The sequence below is a fragment of the Rhinatrema bivittatum genome, chromosome 9 (assembly GCF_901001135.1).
Source record: "Rhinatrema bivittatum chromosome 9, aRhiBiv1.1, whole genome shotgun sequence".
Classification (NCBI taxonomy): domain Eukaryota; kingdom Metazoa; phylum Chordata; class Amphibia; order Gymnophiona; family Rhinatrematidae; genus Rhinatrema; species Rhinatrema bivittatum.
The window spans coordinates 149,621,272-149,635,421 of record NC_042623.1 but is presented as its reverse complement, the minus strand read 5'-3'; the positions used below and the strand labels follow the sequence as shown (position 1 = coordinate 149,635,421).

The window sequence follows — 14,150 nt, the reverse complement described above, 5'->3', positions numbered from 1 at the left end:
CAGGGGTGGGGCACAAGTGTAAATGTGGGGGGTGTAAACCAGGATTTGGGATAATTCCTGGGGGCTGTTTGAGACGGTGCTCCTCCTCCTGCCCAGTCATGCTTCTGGCAACAGGGCCCATTGGGTCAGAGAGTGCCTTGCAGTGGAGGGGGCATCAGGGGTCCCTTGGAATCGTTCCTCTGTGACTTCAGGACTTGTATTCAGGAGCTATCTGTGTGGCTGTCCTGGATGCCCTGCTAAGCCTATCTGGGTTGCTGTTCTAAGAGCACATGCTCCTTTGGTGCGGAGCTGGAGCACCGCTGGGTGATCCCTACTGCCAAATTTTGGAGAAATCAGAAATCTGCCTTCTCCTTTCATGGACGTGGTGCACTATGGTTTGTGCTGCACACCTGTAGAGAGGATTTCAGCCAACCCAATTGTACTGTATTTTACACAAATGTTTTGCTTTCTCAGCTTTTAAGCTGTCTCATTTCTGATTTGATGCTCTGGTTCTGTTCCAGACTTCTGAGAAGGACATCATCAGCAGAGAGCAAGGCGATGGGAAGGCAGATGGGGCGTCGGAAGTCATTCTCTTCAAGATCGAAGTCCCCGCTAACCGCTACGATCTTTTGTGTCTGGAAGGATTGGTGCGAGGGCTTCAGGTCTTCAAAGAACGGTATGGGAATTCTCCTGCAGTATTTACCAATCAGAGCTGGCGTTCTTGGGAATGCCGTTCTTTGTCCTTCGCTGTGATGTTTTGCTTGATGCGGTATCACCATCGGATGCTCGGTTACACTGCACATGCTAGGTTAGAGAGTTAGTTATACACTTATAAGAAATAACCGTAAGCGATAAACCGTACTTATTTAACAAAGCAGCCGCTCCTTTACGGAGGCAGCATGCATAGCTGCTGGGAGGGAATCCAAGTCATTTTGCAGTGGCGACACCTAGTGGTCAGACTAGTAGCTCACAACGGAATGGTTTCAGAAGGAGCCCCAGTGTATGACCATTGGTTGAGGACTGTTGCTACGATGGCTGGGCTCATTGCTTTGGGATGGGGGATATAAAAAGGGGAAAAGTCCATGGGTATTCACAAACGAAGCTTAATGGCACCGTAGCCCAAATGAGGCTAGTTTCCAATTGAGCTGAAAGCCAAAGGAGCAGGAGGCAACTTCCGCGTCCAAAAAAAACAGGAGCTCCTCCCGCTTCTGTTCCTTTTTTCCAACTGCTGGGACCCAAAGGCACAGAATAGCCAAGGTCTGTAAGATCCTTTTTAGGCTGTGATAGCTTTGATTAGACCGGCATGAAAATTATTCACAGATGATGTGCGTAAGCTTTCGAGACCACATAAGTCCCTTCTTTAGATGTGGCAGAAAGTAAGACCGGGTTAGCCTGCTGTAAACAGAGCTGCTGACTTTGGGGTTTTATTTTTCCAAATCAGATTAACAAAATTGAGTGAGAACTACTATAAGTCAATTTGAGCTTCGTTTTTTTTGGCTCTGTTATGGGACCAGAGGTTGGAAACAGAAAAGTTTAGTTTTTATGATATGGGGCGTGACTTGGCCTTACTACTCAGCAATGATTTATGGGGCAAAACACTTTACGTTTCAGTTAAGGACATGGATTGTCACGTATTTAATTTGTCTCACTTAAGATTACGTTTTTAGTATGCATGGGGTGGGAAGTATTCACCCTAAAATGAAATAGCCTTATTTTAAATAGCATTTCCTGTTCATACCCCAGATCAGTCCAGACAAATGGGTTTATGCATCCCTACCAGCAGATGGAGGCAGAGAAAACTTTGAGGCACTGCTACATATCTGAGGGTGCCACCTGCAGCCCTCAGTATTTCTGTCTCCAGCAGATTGTAGAGGTGCAAACCTGCAGTCTGTTAGTTAAATTAAAATAAGATTAGTTTAGGATTAGAGAAAAGAGAAGATCTGAGGTCGAGCTCCCAGAGGTGTTAGGTTCTTTCGTGGGCCATCCTCTCTGGTTGAGCAGGGAGTTGTAAATCCCTGGCCAGACTTGATGCCAGGGGTCCTGGTTCACTCGCTCCACCTGAGGTCCTGTCACCCAAACTGACCGGCTGCATTGTCCTGGAACTTCCAGAAACAGGAAAGTAGTATTTTCATTTGCTTTTACTGTTTTGTGTAGTTCAGCAGGCTGTTTCTTTAAGAACGTAACTTAAAAAAAAAAAAAAAGCTCAGAAGCTGTGAGGCCTGTTTATTTTTTCTCCGATGGTGCGCCTGAAGTTTGTGTCGGCTCAGCGTTGGTGTGAGGAGGAAACCGCGCAGTTGGGGCTGTTTTTCATCACCTGAAGCTGGGACAATGGCGGCGGCTTTATTTTCTCCTGCTCAAGGTTATTTTTAGCCACGAGCCGCATTGTGCATGATGCTTTCCTGCGCTCAGCAGGAGACAGCCTGTCGGGCCTGTGGGGGGAGGAGCTCTTGCCTCAATGCGGCCCTTCTCTGCCCTTCCTTTGTCTCCGGAGGCGATGGAGCCTTGGCAAAAGGATCAGGGGGCAGACGCTGCAGGTCCTGTGCAGGAAGCCACGGGGGTGTCGGTGTGTGTGACAGAGACAGCGGCTATTTTGGCGCCACATGGCAGGAGCCCTGACATGGATGGGGAAGGCAGGGACTCCCCTCCCCCACTTTCTCCTGTGCATCAGGGGCCTGGAGGAGGGGAAGATGTGCCAGCGGACACAGGGGAGGACCTGGTGCCCATGGAGCAGGGAGACCATTCCGGATTTTCCACAGATTTTGTTTTATTAATGCATGAGGCCTATCTCGCCAGGCAGGAGCTGGTGGCGAAGAGGCCAGCTTTTCAGATGATCCAAGGCAAAGCTAAGAAGGCTTGGTCTCAGGCGCCTCCCAGGATGGCAGGCATTTTGCGTCTGTTGGGTCTGGATTGATCGTGAGGGGAGGATCTTTCCTCTGGTGATTCTGATGGCACTGATTCGCAGGGCGGCAATCCGCAGAACCCGCAGGTGGACCAGGGCTCTGGTCAGTGCATGGATCTGGATGGACAAGGTCCCTCTGGCAGAAGGGGATGACCCGAGGGTGGTCAGCTTATTCCGCAAGGAGGAATTTTGGCCTTTCATCCCTTAGGTTCTGGAGGAGCTGGGGATTAAGGTTGCACAGGAGGATTCTGACAACGAAGGGGTAAACCCAGTGTTGGAGGGATTGCATGGACCTCCGAGGGCATTCCCTTTGCCAAAGCAGATAAAGAAGCTGACCAGGAATGGGGTTTTCCAGAAGCTGGTTTGAAGGTGGCCAGGGCTATGGCCAAGGTGTATCCCCTGCCAGAGGACCCGTTAGAGCTGTGGAAACTGCTGAAAGTGGATGTGGCGGTGTTGGCGGTCACAAAGAAAATGATGAATCCTGTGGCAGGGTCGGTGGCCTGAAGGATGCCCAGGACCGGAAGCTGGAGATCCTGTTGAACAGCCTGTTTGAAGTCTCAGCTCTGAGCCTTATTTTTTTTTTTTTTAATTTTAACAATTTTTATTGATGCATGTAAGATGAGGTACAACAACAACCATGAAATACAGAAAATGAATTAATGCATCACAATTTTATAGCCCCCTACTACCCATTCCACCCTAACCCCCCCCCCCCTGCAAATCCTCTGCTAGATACATCCACAACAAAAGAGGTAAGGTCCAGCCCTCACTAGTATCGCTAGCAATAACGTAATGTGCACGTAATGGTTCAAGCAAGCAAAATAGAAAGAAACATCAGATATGGAAATGATAACATTGAGTCCAAGCCCAACCTAGTAGGAGTATATCCAAAATGTGCAAGGATACCCTGAGGCGAGCAAGAAAAGTATAACAGTCCTGTCCGGGTATAACATATATGGTATTCATGATTGAGAGACAGAAGTCCAGGAAACCCTCCATTGCAAATAGGGATTCCAAATCTGATGAAAGGATTTCAACCGCTCATGCTTCTCCGCTGTAAGTTTATACAGGGTACAGAGATGGTCCACCCTCCTTTGCACCGCTGCCAGTGATACGCCGGTTTGTGCCTTCCATTGTCTTGCAATCTCAAGTCGTGCCGCTATGCACACTTGGGCACAGAAGCCTGCCGTTGCCTTAGAAGCGTCCCGGTCAAAGTCATTCAGCAGTGCGCCCTCAACTGCTAAACAGATCGGGCATCCAAGCACCTCTGTTAACCAACATTCCACTTTCCTCCAGAGTGGTGTTATGCAATCCCCAGCCCACCACATATGTAAAAACGTTCCCGGTATATCACAACCTCTCCAGCATTTCCCATCATGGCCCGGCAACATTTTCCCCAGTCTGTCCGGTGTCAGGTACCAGCGGTACAGAAGTTTGTAGCTATTTTCTACTAACAGGGCGGACACGGAAGCTTTGCTAACACACAAAAAAATACGATCCCATTCTTGCGTAGTTATATCCCGTTGAAGATCTGCACTCCAGGCCAGAACATGACCAGTACCAGCCAGAATCCTGGAATTTAATAACTTATAGATCTTGGAGAGCAACCCCCTCGTTCTATGTGGATGAGAGCAATACCCTTCAAATAAGGTTTTCCCTCGAGATAAATCCGCTAGCACACCATTAGTGGTACAAAAATGTGCTAGTTGATGATAAGCCAGAAATTCATTGGCCGGCAAACCTAGGGTGTCCTGAAGGGAGGCAAAAGAGAGCAAGTTATCTCCCCCCCCATACATGTTCCAACCGAGTAATGGATCTGGCTTTCCAGGCATGGAATGCTGATAGGGGAATACCAGGGTCAAAGGTCTTATTGTGGTATAGACTAGTTAGGTGGAAATATCTCTTAGAGCCCACTAATTTTGTCTTCCATTTATCCCATATAGCTAGCGTGTGTAAGGTAGTAGGCAACAGAGCTTTATGTTCTTTCCATGTGGCACGTGGTTGCCAAGGCATGGCATCCAGCCGCATTCCGGGAACCCTATCTTGCTCAATAAGGACCCAATGTTTAGTGTCAGGCCTCCCATGCCATTCAATAAGAGGTCTAACTTGTCCCGCAACAAAGTACCACTGAAAATTAGGTACACTGAGACCCCCTTCCAGTTTGGTTTGGTACAACACCTGTCTCCTAATCCTCGGTGGGCGCCTGTTCCAAATAAAACTGAAGATACGCCTCTGCCAGAGTTTTAAAGCCGCATTAGGAACAGCAATAGGTAGAGACTGAAATAAGTAAAGAAGTTTTGGTAAAACGGTCATTTTTATAGTAGCTATACGGCCCAACCAGGATATAGGCAAACGATGCCACTTATCCAGGTCAAAAAAGATTTTCTTTATGAGAGGCGGATAGTTACAGCTAAAAAGATCTTTAGGGTGGCTAGGCAGATAGATACCCAAATATTTGAGTTTACAGTGTGCCCAGCGAAACGGATGTAAAGGCTGTAGAAAGTCCACAGTAGCTGCAGCACAAGTGACATTCAAAATTTCCGACTTCTCCCAGTTAACTTTATAACCTGAGGCCTCGCTATAACTTCGGATCTCCCTCTCGATTTCTAGGAGCGAAGCATGGGGGTCCTTAACAGTAAAGATAATGTCATCTGCAAAGAGACATAGTTTATGCATAAGGCCACCGGCAGATATCCCTTGTATATTTAAATTATTCCGTATATTAATAGCTAAAGGCTCGAGAAAAATCGCAAAAAGTATAGGCGAAAGAGGACACCCTTGCCGTGTTCCCCTCCCCACTTCAAAGCATTCGGAGTACCCCCCATTTATTTTTAGACAAGCTTTGGGACGATCATATAGTTTGAGTAGCCATTCACAGAAATACGGGCCAAACCCCATTTTCTTCAACACCCCGAACAGAAACGGCCAGTGCACCATGTCGAAGGCCTTCTCTGCATCCATAGAGAGGAAGAGCACTTCGCCAGATTGTTCATGAGAGAGCCATAACATATTAACCAATTTACGTATGTTATCACCAGCCATTCTCCCATGGATGAACCCTGCCTGATCTTGGTGAATTAGACCAGTGATGTATGTATTCATACGTCCCGCTAGTATTTTCGCCAGTATCTTAAGGTCTAGATTTATCAAGGATATGGGACGATATGATCCGCAGACCGTAGGGTCTCTCCCAGGCTTGGGAAGCACTGTTATTCCCGCCAAATTCGCCTGAGGTCCTAGGGAAACGCCCATTCTTAGCGAGTTATAAACTTTTTGTAAATGTGCAACAACGTATGGGCCAAAAAGTTTATAAAATTTGGCCGTCAACCCATCTGGCCCCGGGGATTTCCCTACCTTCAAATCGTGTATGCTCTCTAAAATTTCTGCTACTGTAATCTCGGCATCTAAAGCAGCCTGGGCTTCCTCAGGAAGACACGGTAACGGGACGGCAGCCAAATAATCGTCCACCTTATCTTGGGTGATAAGTGCATTTGGGGCATATAAATGAGAATAAAATTCTAAAAAGCGTTGGCGAATGTCTGTATTGTTGGTTAGAATGCGGTCCTTGTCCGCTTTGATCTTGGCTATGTTATTTTGATATTGTACGTGTTTTAACTTGTTAGCCAATTGCTTCCCTGCTTTATTGCTGCCCTCAAAGAAGGCCTGATTCGCTAAAGCCATTTGGTGAGCTATCTGTTTGGATTCCAACCTAGTTAGGTCCTCCCTAGCCTTTGTAAGTTGTAACCAAATCTTTCCAGAACCTTCAGCCTGATGCCTTTGGGATAGTTGTTTTATATTGTCTCTCAATGCCTGTGCAGCTTTTACCTCTTGTTTTTTAACAAATGATCCACGGGAAATCAGAAGACCCCGGACATAAGCCTTGAAGGCCTCCCAGACCATAGGAGCATCAACTTCACCCCCCCCATTAGCGTGAAAGTAGCATTTTATATTATCAATGAGGACTTTACAAAAATCCTCATCCCTCAGCAACGATTCATTTAAACGCCAAAAGCGTACTCCAGCATCATAACCCCGTAAGGTAACCTCTACTACCACAGCTGCGTGGTCCGACCACACGATCGGGTGTATATCTGATGTGAGGATATGATGAAACAACCCCTTATCAGCTAAGATATAATCGATTCTGGAATATGAGAAATGCGATGTAGAGTAAAACGTATACGACCTAGAGGTAGGATGATGCACCCTCCAGACATCAAGAAGTTGCCATGTGTCTACCAAAGCTTGTAGTTTCACTCTCTGCTTACCCGAGGTCGACACATAACCCTTTGATGCATCAATCTGGGGCGAGCGAACGGTGTTAAAATCCCCGCCAAGTAATAAGTACCCCCTACTGTGCAACAAAAGGAGAGCGTTCAGTTGTTCAAAGAACAGTCCTTGTTCCTTATTGGGAGCATAGATGTTCACGAGCGTATATTCCACCCCATCTATCTTAATCACGAGAAATAAATAACGACCCATAGGATCTCTAATGCAGGATTGATGTTCAAAGACCACATGTGGGCCCATTAATATTCCCACCCCTGCATACTTAGCATTCTTAGAGCTAGGTGCGTAATATTGGTAAGGATAACCTGGGGATGCCATTAACGACTCGTATCTGGCCCTCAGGTGCGTCTCCTGAAGGAAAACAACGTCCGCCTTCAAATGGCCCAATTCCTTATATAACAATCGCCTCTTATATGGAGTATTCAGCCCTTTAACATTGATAGAGGCTAAACGTATGTTAACCATGATATCTGCCCAACCCCTCCATGCCCATCATCCCGGCGAAGCAGCCACTCCCACCTACAGCACGAATTTCCACGTCCCCACCCTCTGACCATGCGCCCACCATTATTGCAATTATACGCTAGCAGTGATAAGCTTATCCCCCCCCTGCCCCGAACCCCAACCCTCCCCTCCCCACCCCCCCTCCCGTCCCCTTTACTGGATCTACCCACACTCCCCCATAGATCCATACCTATTATGCCTGTGGAGGAAGAAGATAACAAACTGCACTCCCCCTTCCCAAAAACAGTCCTAGAAAAATGAACAAACCACTGTAAGACTGTAGAAACCTGTGAAATACATAGAAACCTTATAAAACAGCTGAACTGGCGAACTTCGGCATGCTTTAGCGCAGAACCATAGTCAACACAAAGAAATAGGCAACCCACACTAAGGGCTCTATCTTTGCTTCTCAGGTTGCCCCCTCAGTGTGCTTGGCAGAGTCGGAATGCCGTTTCAGCCTGCTGTTTCGTGAAGTGGCCCTCTGCCACCGTGGGGGTTGCCCCTGCTGATTAGGCTTGTGGGAAGAAGCTCCTGCTGCCACAGATGGATTAAAACCCTTATCTTTCAAAAAGGTCGCCGCCTCCTGAACCGTGGGTGCCTGACACGTCTTCCCTTCCCAGGTAAAGATAAGTCCAAACGGATGCATCCAGCGGTACTTAATGTTCTCCCGTCGGAGGTACTGTGTAACCTCCCGAAACTCAAATCTGCTCTGGAGCGTTGCCTGGAGAGATCAGCATATACGGAGATCTCCTGGGTCTCCCACACCCATTTTTGCTGTTTTCTCGCTGCCGCAGCAATTCTTTCCTTTTGCGAGTAGTTGTGGAAGCAGACAATTATGTCCCTTGGAACATTAGCTCTGGGGGGGCGCAGCGCCCGGTGTGCTCTGTCTATCTTGATGTCCTCCAGCGCTGGTGATTCCGCTTGACCGCCTGAAGATAGTAAATAAGAGCAAAATCTGGTAACTAGTAGCTCACAGTCAGAATTATCATTATTTTCTGTAAAACCCCGGAAACGGAGGTTCCCCCGTCGCGCTCTATTTTCCAAGTCGGCCATTTTGGCCCGCATGGTCGCAGTTTCTCCCTGCAGCTCAGTGCACAGCTCCTGTAGCTGTTTGGTGGTCTCCGCCTGTTCCTCCATCCGGCATTCCTGCTCATCTACGCGCCGTCCCATCGCATTGAGCTCCTCATGGAAATCATCCATCAGCTCCCGTATGTCCTTTTTATAACTTTTTAAATCGGCGCGGATGCTGCAAAACCAGTCCCGAAAATCAGAACGGGTAGGTGCCTCAGCAGAGGTAACATTAAATTCGTCACCGCTGTCCGTAGGCTCCAACTGCCCGTCCATCGCCGCTGTCTGTGCCTGGGCCTCCGCCTCCCCCGCCTTCTTATACGAGAAGCAATGGAAGTCCACAGATTTTTTCTTCGTGGCCATCGCCGAAGTTAGTCGCCAGCAAATGCTTCAATTCTATCACTCAATTATGCTGATAAGCGGCCGTTTGTCACGCTAAAGATAGCTTTTTGAGGGAAGGTGATCGGGAGCCCGTAAGTTAAGCAGCCAGCTTCTTGGCTGACGTCACTTCCTCCAGCTCTGAGCCTTATTGCTGTAGTCTGCGCTAGTCTAATACAGAGGGCCTGTTTTGTGCTGGGTCCAGAACACGCAGGAAAAGGCAGCGGAAACCACTGCAGAGCCTGGCCAGGATGCTCGATTGGAAGCAGGGGTGGGCCTATGTGGCCGATGCCTTCTATGATATGCTTCACACTTTGGCTAGAAATATGGTGTCCCTTCTGTGGCTACGTAATTGGTTGGCGGAAGTTTGGTCAAAGGTGCAGCTTTGTAATCTCCCCTTCAAAGGAAGGTTATTGTTTGTTTGGGGAGGATTTAGAGAAGTTTATGAAGCATTTGGCAGATTCTAAAGGGAATAGGTTACCCAAGATAGGGGAACTAAGAAGTCCTTCCCGCCTCGCACTCGCTTCTATGAATTGAGGAGATTTCGCTCCAGCAGAGGTTCTTCAGGCTCTACGCAGAAGCAGGGTTCAGGATGGCAGCATTCCTTTTGAGGGACCCCTAGACCAGCCAGAGAGAGTTCCAGACAGGGCACTGGAAGTGCAAAGCCCATCCAATGAAGGAGCCTGGACCACTCCTCCATGGTGGCAGTCGGAGGAAGATTATCCTGGTTTTATGAGGAGGGAACCAGAATCACTTTGGACCAGTGAATGTTGGAATATAAGGGAAGGCTACGCTTTAGAAGTTTCTCCAACGCCCCCCAAAGATGCCTTTGTGGTGTCCCGTTGCACTACGCCTGGCAAGCGGGCAGTGGTGCGGGGCACTCTGCTGCGGCTGCAACGATTGGAAGCCATCCTCCTGGTGCTACAAGAGGAACACAGTCAGGGAAGGTATTCCATGTACTTCGTGGTTCCCAAGAAGGAAGGCTCGTTTCGGCCCATTCTGGATCTGCAAAGGGTCAACACAGCATTGCGGGTGCCACATTTTCAGTTGGAAACATTAGACTTTGATTGCAGCGGTGTGCAAAATGGAGTTTCTGGCCTCCTTGGATCTTACGGAATCATATTTCCACATTCCCATCAGAGCAGACCATTGGACGTTTCTACGCTTCACGGTGCTAGGGGACCATTTTCAGTTTCGAGCTCTTCCCTTCGGGCTAGCTACTGCTCCGAGAACATTCACAAAGGTGATGGTGGTAGTGGTGCCGGCCCTCAGAAGAGAAGGGATACTGGTGCATCCATACCTGAATAATTGGCTCATTCAAGCGAAGTCTGAGATGGAGTGTCTCTGTTCCATTCAGCAAGTGACAGAGCGCCTGGAGTCCCTGGGCTGGGTGATAAACCAGGCAAAGAGCCATCTGGAATCATCCCAGTCCTTGGATTATCTGGGAGCATGATTCGACACCCCCCCCCCCCCCCCCCATTAGGCAAGGTGTTTCTTACCCCAGAAAGGGTGCTCAAGTTGCAGTAGCAAGTGGTTCGGCTAAGGTCTGGAATTATCTTCAGGTGCTAGGGTCCATGGCTTCTGCACTCGATTTGGTGCCATGGGTGTTTGCGCACATGCGTCCACTTCAGAAGGCACTCCTGTCCCGTTGGAATCCAATGTCTGAGGAGTCTCAGCTGATGTTATTGCCCAAGAGGAATCCAGGTCCTGTCTCTCATGGTGGCTGTCACGGTCCAATTTAGAGAAGGGAGTGGATTTGGAGGTTCAGACTGGGTGGTAGTGACCACAGATGCCAGACTGAGCAGTTAGGGAGCGATATGTCAAGGATCTACTGCACAAGAGCAGTGGTCTCGATAGAAGCGTCCTGGCCAATCAACCATCTGGAAACAAGGGCGGTCTGGAGGGCGCTGTTCTGTCTTCCTCGGATTCAGGCATGGGCGGTAAGTGGGTTCTCGGACCACACGATAACTGTGGCCTATATCAATCGACAGGGCAGAACGAAGAGTCGCTTGGTGGTTCAGGAGGTTCACAAACTCTTTGCCTGGATGGAACTTCATCTAATAGCACTTGCAGCCTCTACATGGCAGGGGTGGACAATGTGCAGGTGGATTATTTCAGCAGACAACTGCTGGACCCAGGAGAATGGGAGCTGTCAGCGGAGGCCTTTGTGCTCATTTGGCGCAGGTGGGGTGATCACCAGTTCGAACTCATGGTAATGAGGAAAAATGCCAAGGTGACCAAGTTTTACAGCCACCGAAGGGAGTTCAGCTCCGCTGGGATCAACACCCTAGTTCAGCCATGGCCAGAAAGGCTCCTGCTAAATCTCTTTCCTCTGTGACCACTCATAGATCGGGGTTGCATTGCATCAAGCGGCATCAGGGACAAGTGATCCTGGTAGCACCGGAGTGACTGCACTGTCCGTGGTTTGCAGATCTGGTTCAGCTAGTGGTAGACTGGCCCGTTCGATTAAGCCACCCGAGGGGAGTGCTGCATCAGGGACCTATCTTGTCGGAGCAGGCGGATCGCTTCTGTCTAGAGGCTTGGCTTTTGAGAGGCAACATTTCCACGGTGATTACTACTACTCTTCAGACTAGAAGATCCTCCACTTCTTTGGCATATATCAGAGTCTGGAGAGTGTTTCAATCCTGGTGTGGGGCCCATGATGCTGATCCTTTGCAAGCGAACGTTGCACAGGTCTTGGCCTTTTTGCAGGAGGGCTTGTCAAAGGGTTTGGCCTATAATTCTCTCCGAGTCCAGGTGGTAGCCTTGGGTTGTTTCAGAGGGAGGTTGCAGGGAAGACCCTTAGCATCTCATTCCAACATTGTTTTCTGAAAGGAGCGAAGCATTTGCATCCTCCAGTCCATAGCCTTTGTCATTCCTGGAATCTCAATTTGGTCCTAAGAGTACTGGGTGGTCCTCCCTTCGAACATTTGTGAAGGACTTCTTTGAAGGATCTTACCCTGAAGGTGATGTTCTTGGTGGCGATTTGCTCGGCTAGGTGGATTTCTGAGTTCCAAGCCTTATTGTGCACAGGGCCTTTTTTAAAATTTCTGATGATGGGGTCTCGTTGCAGGCAGTTCCTTCTTTTTTTGCCCAAGGTAGTGTCGTCATTTCACCTTAGCCAGATGGTGGAGTTGCTGGGGTTTTCTCACCTGAAGCCCGATTCGCCCCATTCTGGATGTGCATCGAGTTCTCCTCAGATATCTTAAGGTGACCAATGGATTTCGGTGCTCAGACCATCTTTTTGTGCTATTCAGTGGACCGAAGAAAGGTTGCAAAGTAAATAAGAGTATGATTGCCCGTTGGTTGAAGGAGGTGTGGTTTCGGCTCATATTAGTAAAGGTTGGTCAATCCCTGAGGGATTGCTTGTGCATTCTACTAGGGCACAGGCAGCCTCCCGGCTGGAGTGTCAGTTGGTAGCACCGCAGGAGATTTGTTGGGCGGCAACTTGGTCCTCTTTGCACATTTTACCAGGCATTACAGTTTGAATATCAGGGCCCCAGAGGAGGGCTCCTTTGAGAGTGTACTGCATGCAGGTCTTTCAGGATCCCACCCAGGTTAGAGGGACTTGGGTACATCCCACTTGTCTGGACTGATCTAGGATATGAACAGGAGAGGAAAATTTGTTCTTACCTGCTAATTTTCATTCCGGGGGGGGGGGGATATGATAGAGGTCTTTAAAATAATGAGAGGTCTTGAATGAGTAGATGTGAATCGGTTATTTACACTTTCGGATAATAGAAGGACTAGGGGCATTCCATGAAGTTAGCAAGTAGCACATTTAAGACTAATCGGAGAAAACTCTTTTTCACTCAGCTCACAACTAAGCTCTGGAATTTGTTGCCAGAGGATGTGGTTAGTGCAGTTAGTGTAGCTGGGTTCAAAAAGGATTGGATAAGTTCTTGGAGGAGAAGTCCATTACCTGCTATTAATTAAGCTGACTTAGGGAATGGCCTCTGCTATTATTGGCATCAATAGCATGGGATCTTCTTGGCGTTTGGGTACTTGCCAGGTTCTTATGGCCTGGATTGGCCTCTGTCGGAAACAGGATGCTGGGCTTGATGGACCCTTGGTCTGACCCAGTATGGCAATTTGTTATGTTCTTATGGAATACCACAAATCAGTCCAGAATCCCGGCCCATTATAATGCTTTTCGAAAGACCTCTCCTGATTCTGGACACTCCTGATAATGCAGACTTAAATTGTGTGCTGCAGAAATATTGTATATAGTTTTCACTTGTCTGAGACTCAAAATTCTTTTTCTTGCAACTTGTGCCCCAGCTTTTTTAGAGGAAGAGATCCTAGAAGTTGGGGTTAGAGGGACTGCAGGTGGTGCACTCTGTTATGCAGCAGTGCCTCAAAGTTGTGTTCTCTGCCTCCATCTGCTGGTAGGGATGCATAAACCCACTTGTCTGGACTGATCTGGGGTATTCCAGGAACGAAAATTAGCAGGTAAGAAACAATTTTCCTTTCTTGTTTTAGTTGCACAGCCCAGGAAAGTTTCCTCAAAATAACTTTTCCTTAACACTTTTCATGTTGGGCTTTTTCTTTCTGGATTTGCTATGGGGATTTTGTTTCCATGGCTGTAAAAATGCCTCTTGTGTCATATTTTAGGATAGATGCACCAAGATACAAGAGGATTACACCAGCGAATGGACTGCCCGAGAGGTTAATAGTCACTGAAGAGGTAGAAATGACTGAATGGACTTAGCTGAATTCAGAATTGCAGTCTTTTCTGCTGTACTAAATCTGTTATCTAATTAATGGCAAAGTGTTCCCTGGTCTGCTTGTAAGGGAGACCACCTGCAAGAATTTGTAAGTTGAATCATTTCTGTTTGAGCAAAGGGACACAACCTTCCTTAAAATCTTGATTATGAATTTGTATAGTCTCCTTCTCACAATACGTGCAATGGAGAATAAATTGGGAAGAGTCTTGCCGAGCCAGCTATTTCCAAGTCTTTCAGCCACACTCTTCTGCTTGCCTTGTCCTGTCACTTGGAAGAAGCACACACAAAAGCCATTGTCACTGTTA

General features: G+C 48.0%; 1 protein-coding gene across 1 annotated transcript in view; it reads left to right on the top strand.

Moving 5' to 3' along the window:
- Nucleotides 1-476: 476 nt before the first annotated feature.
- Nucleotides 477-14,150, top strand: part of LOC115099577 (phenylalanine--tRNA ligase beta subunit-like) — a gene marked incomplete at its 5' end in the record, with an annotated part of 134,267 nt that continues 120,593 nt past the window's right edge. The window contains 2 exon segments of the mRNA XM_029617309.1: nt 477-655; nt 13,733-13,805. Of these exon segments, the coding sequence (XP_029473169.1) occupies nt 477-655; nt 13,733-13,805 (252 nt within the window).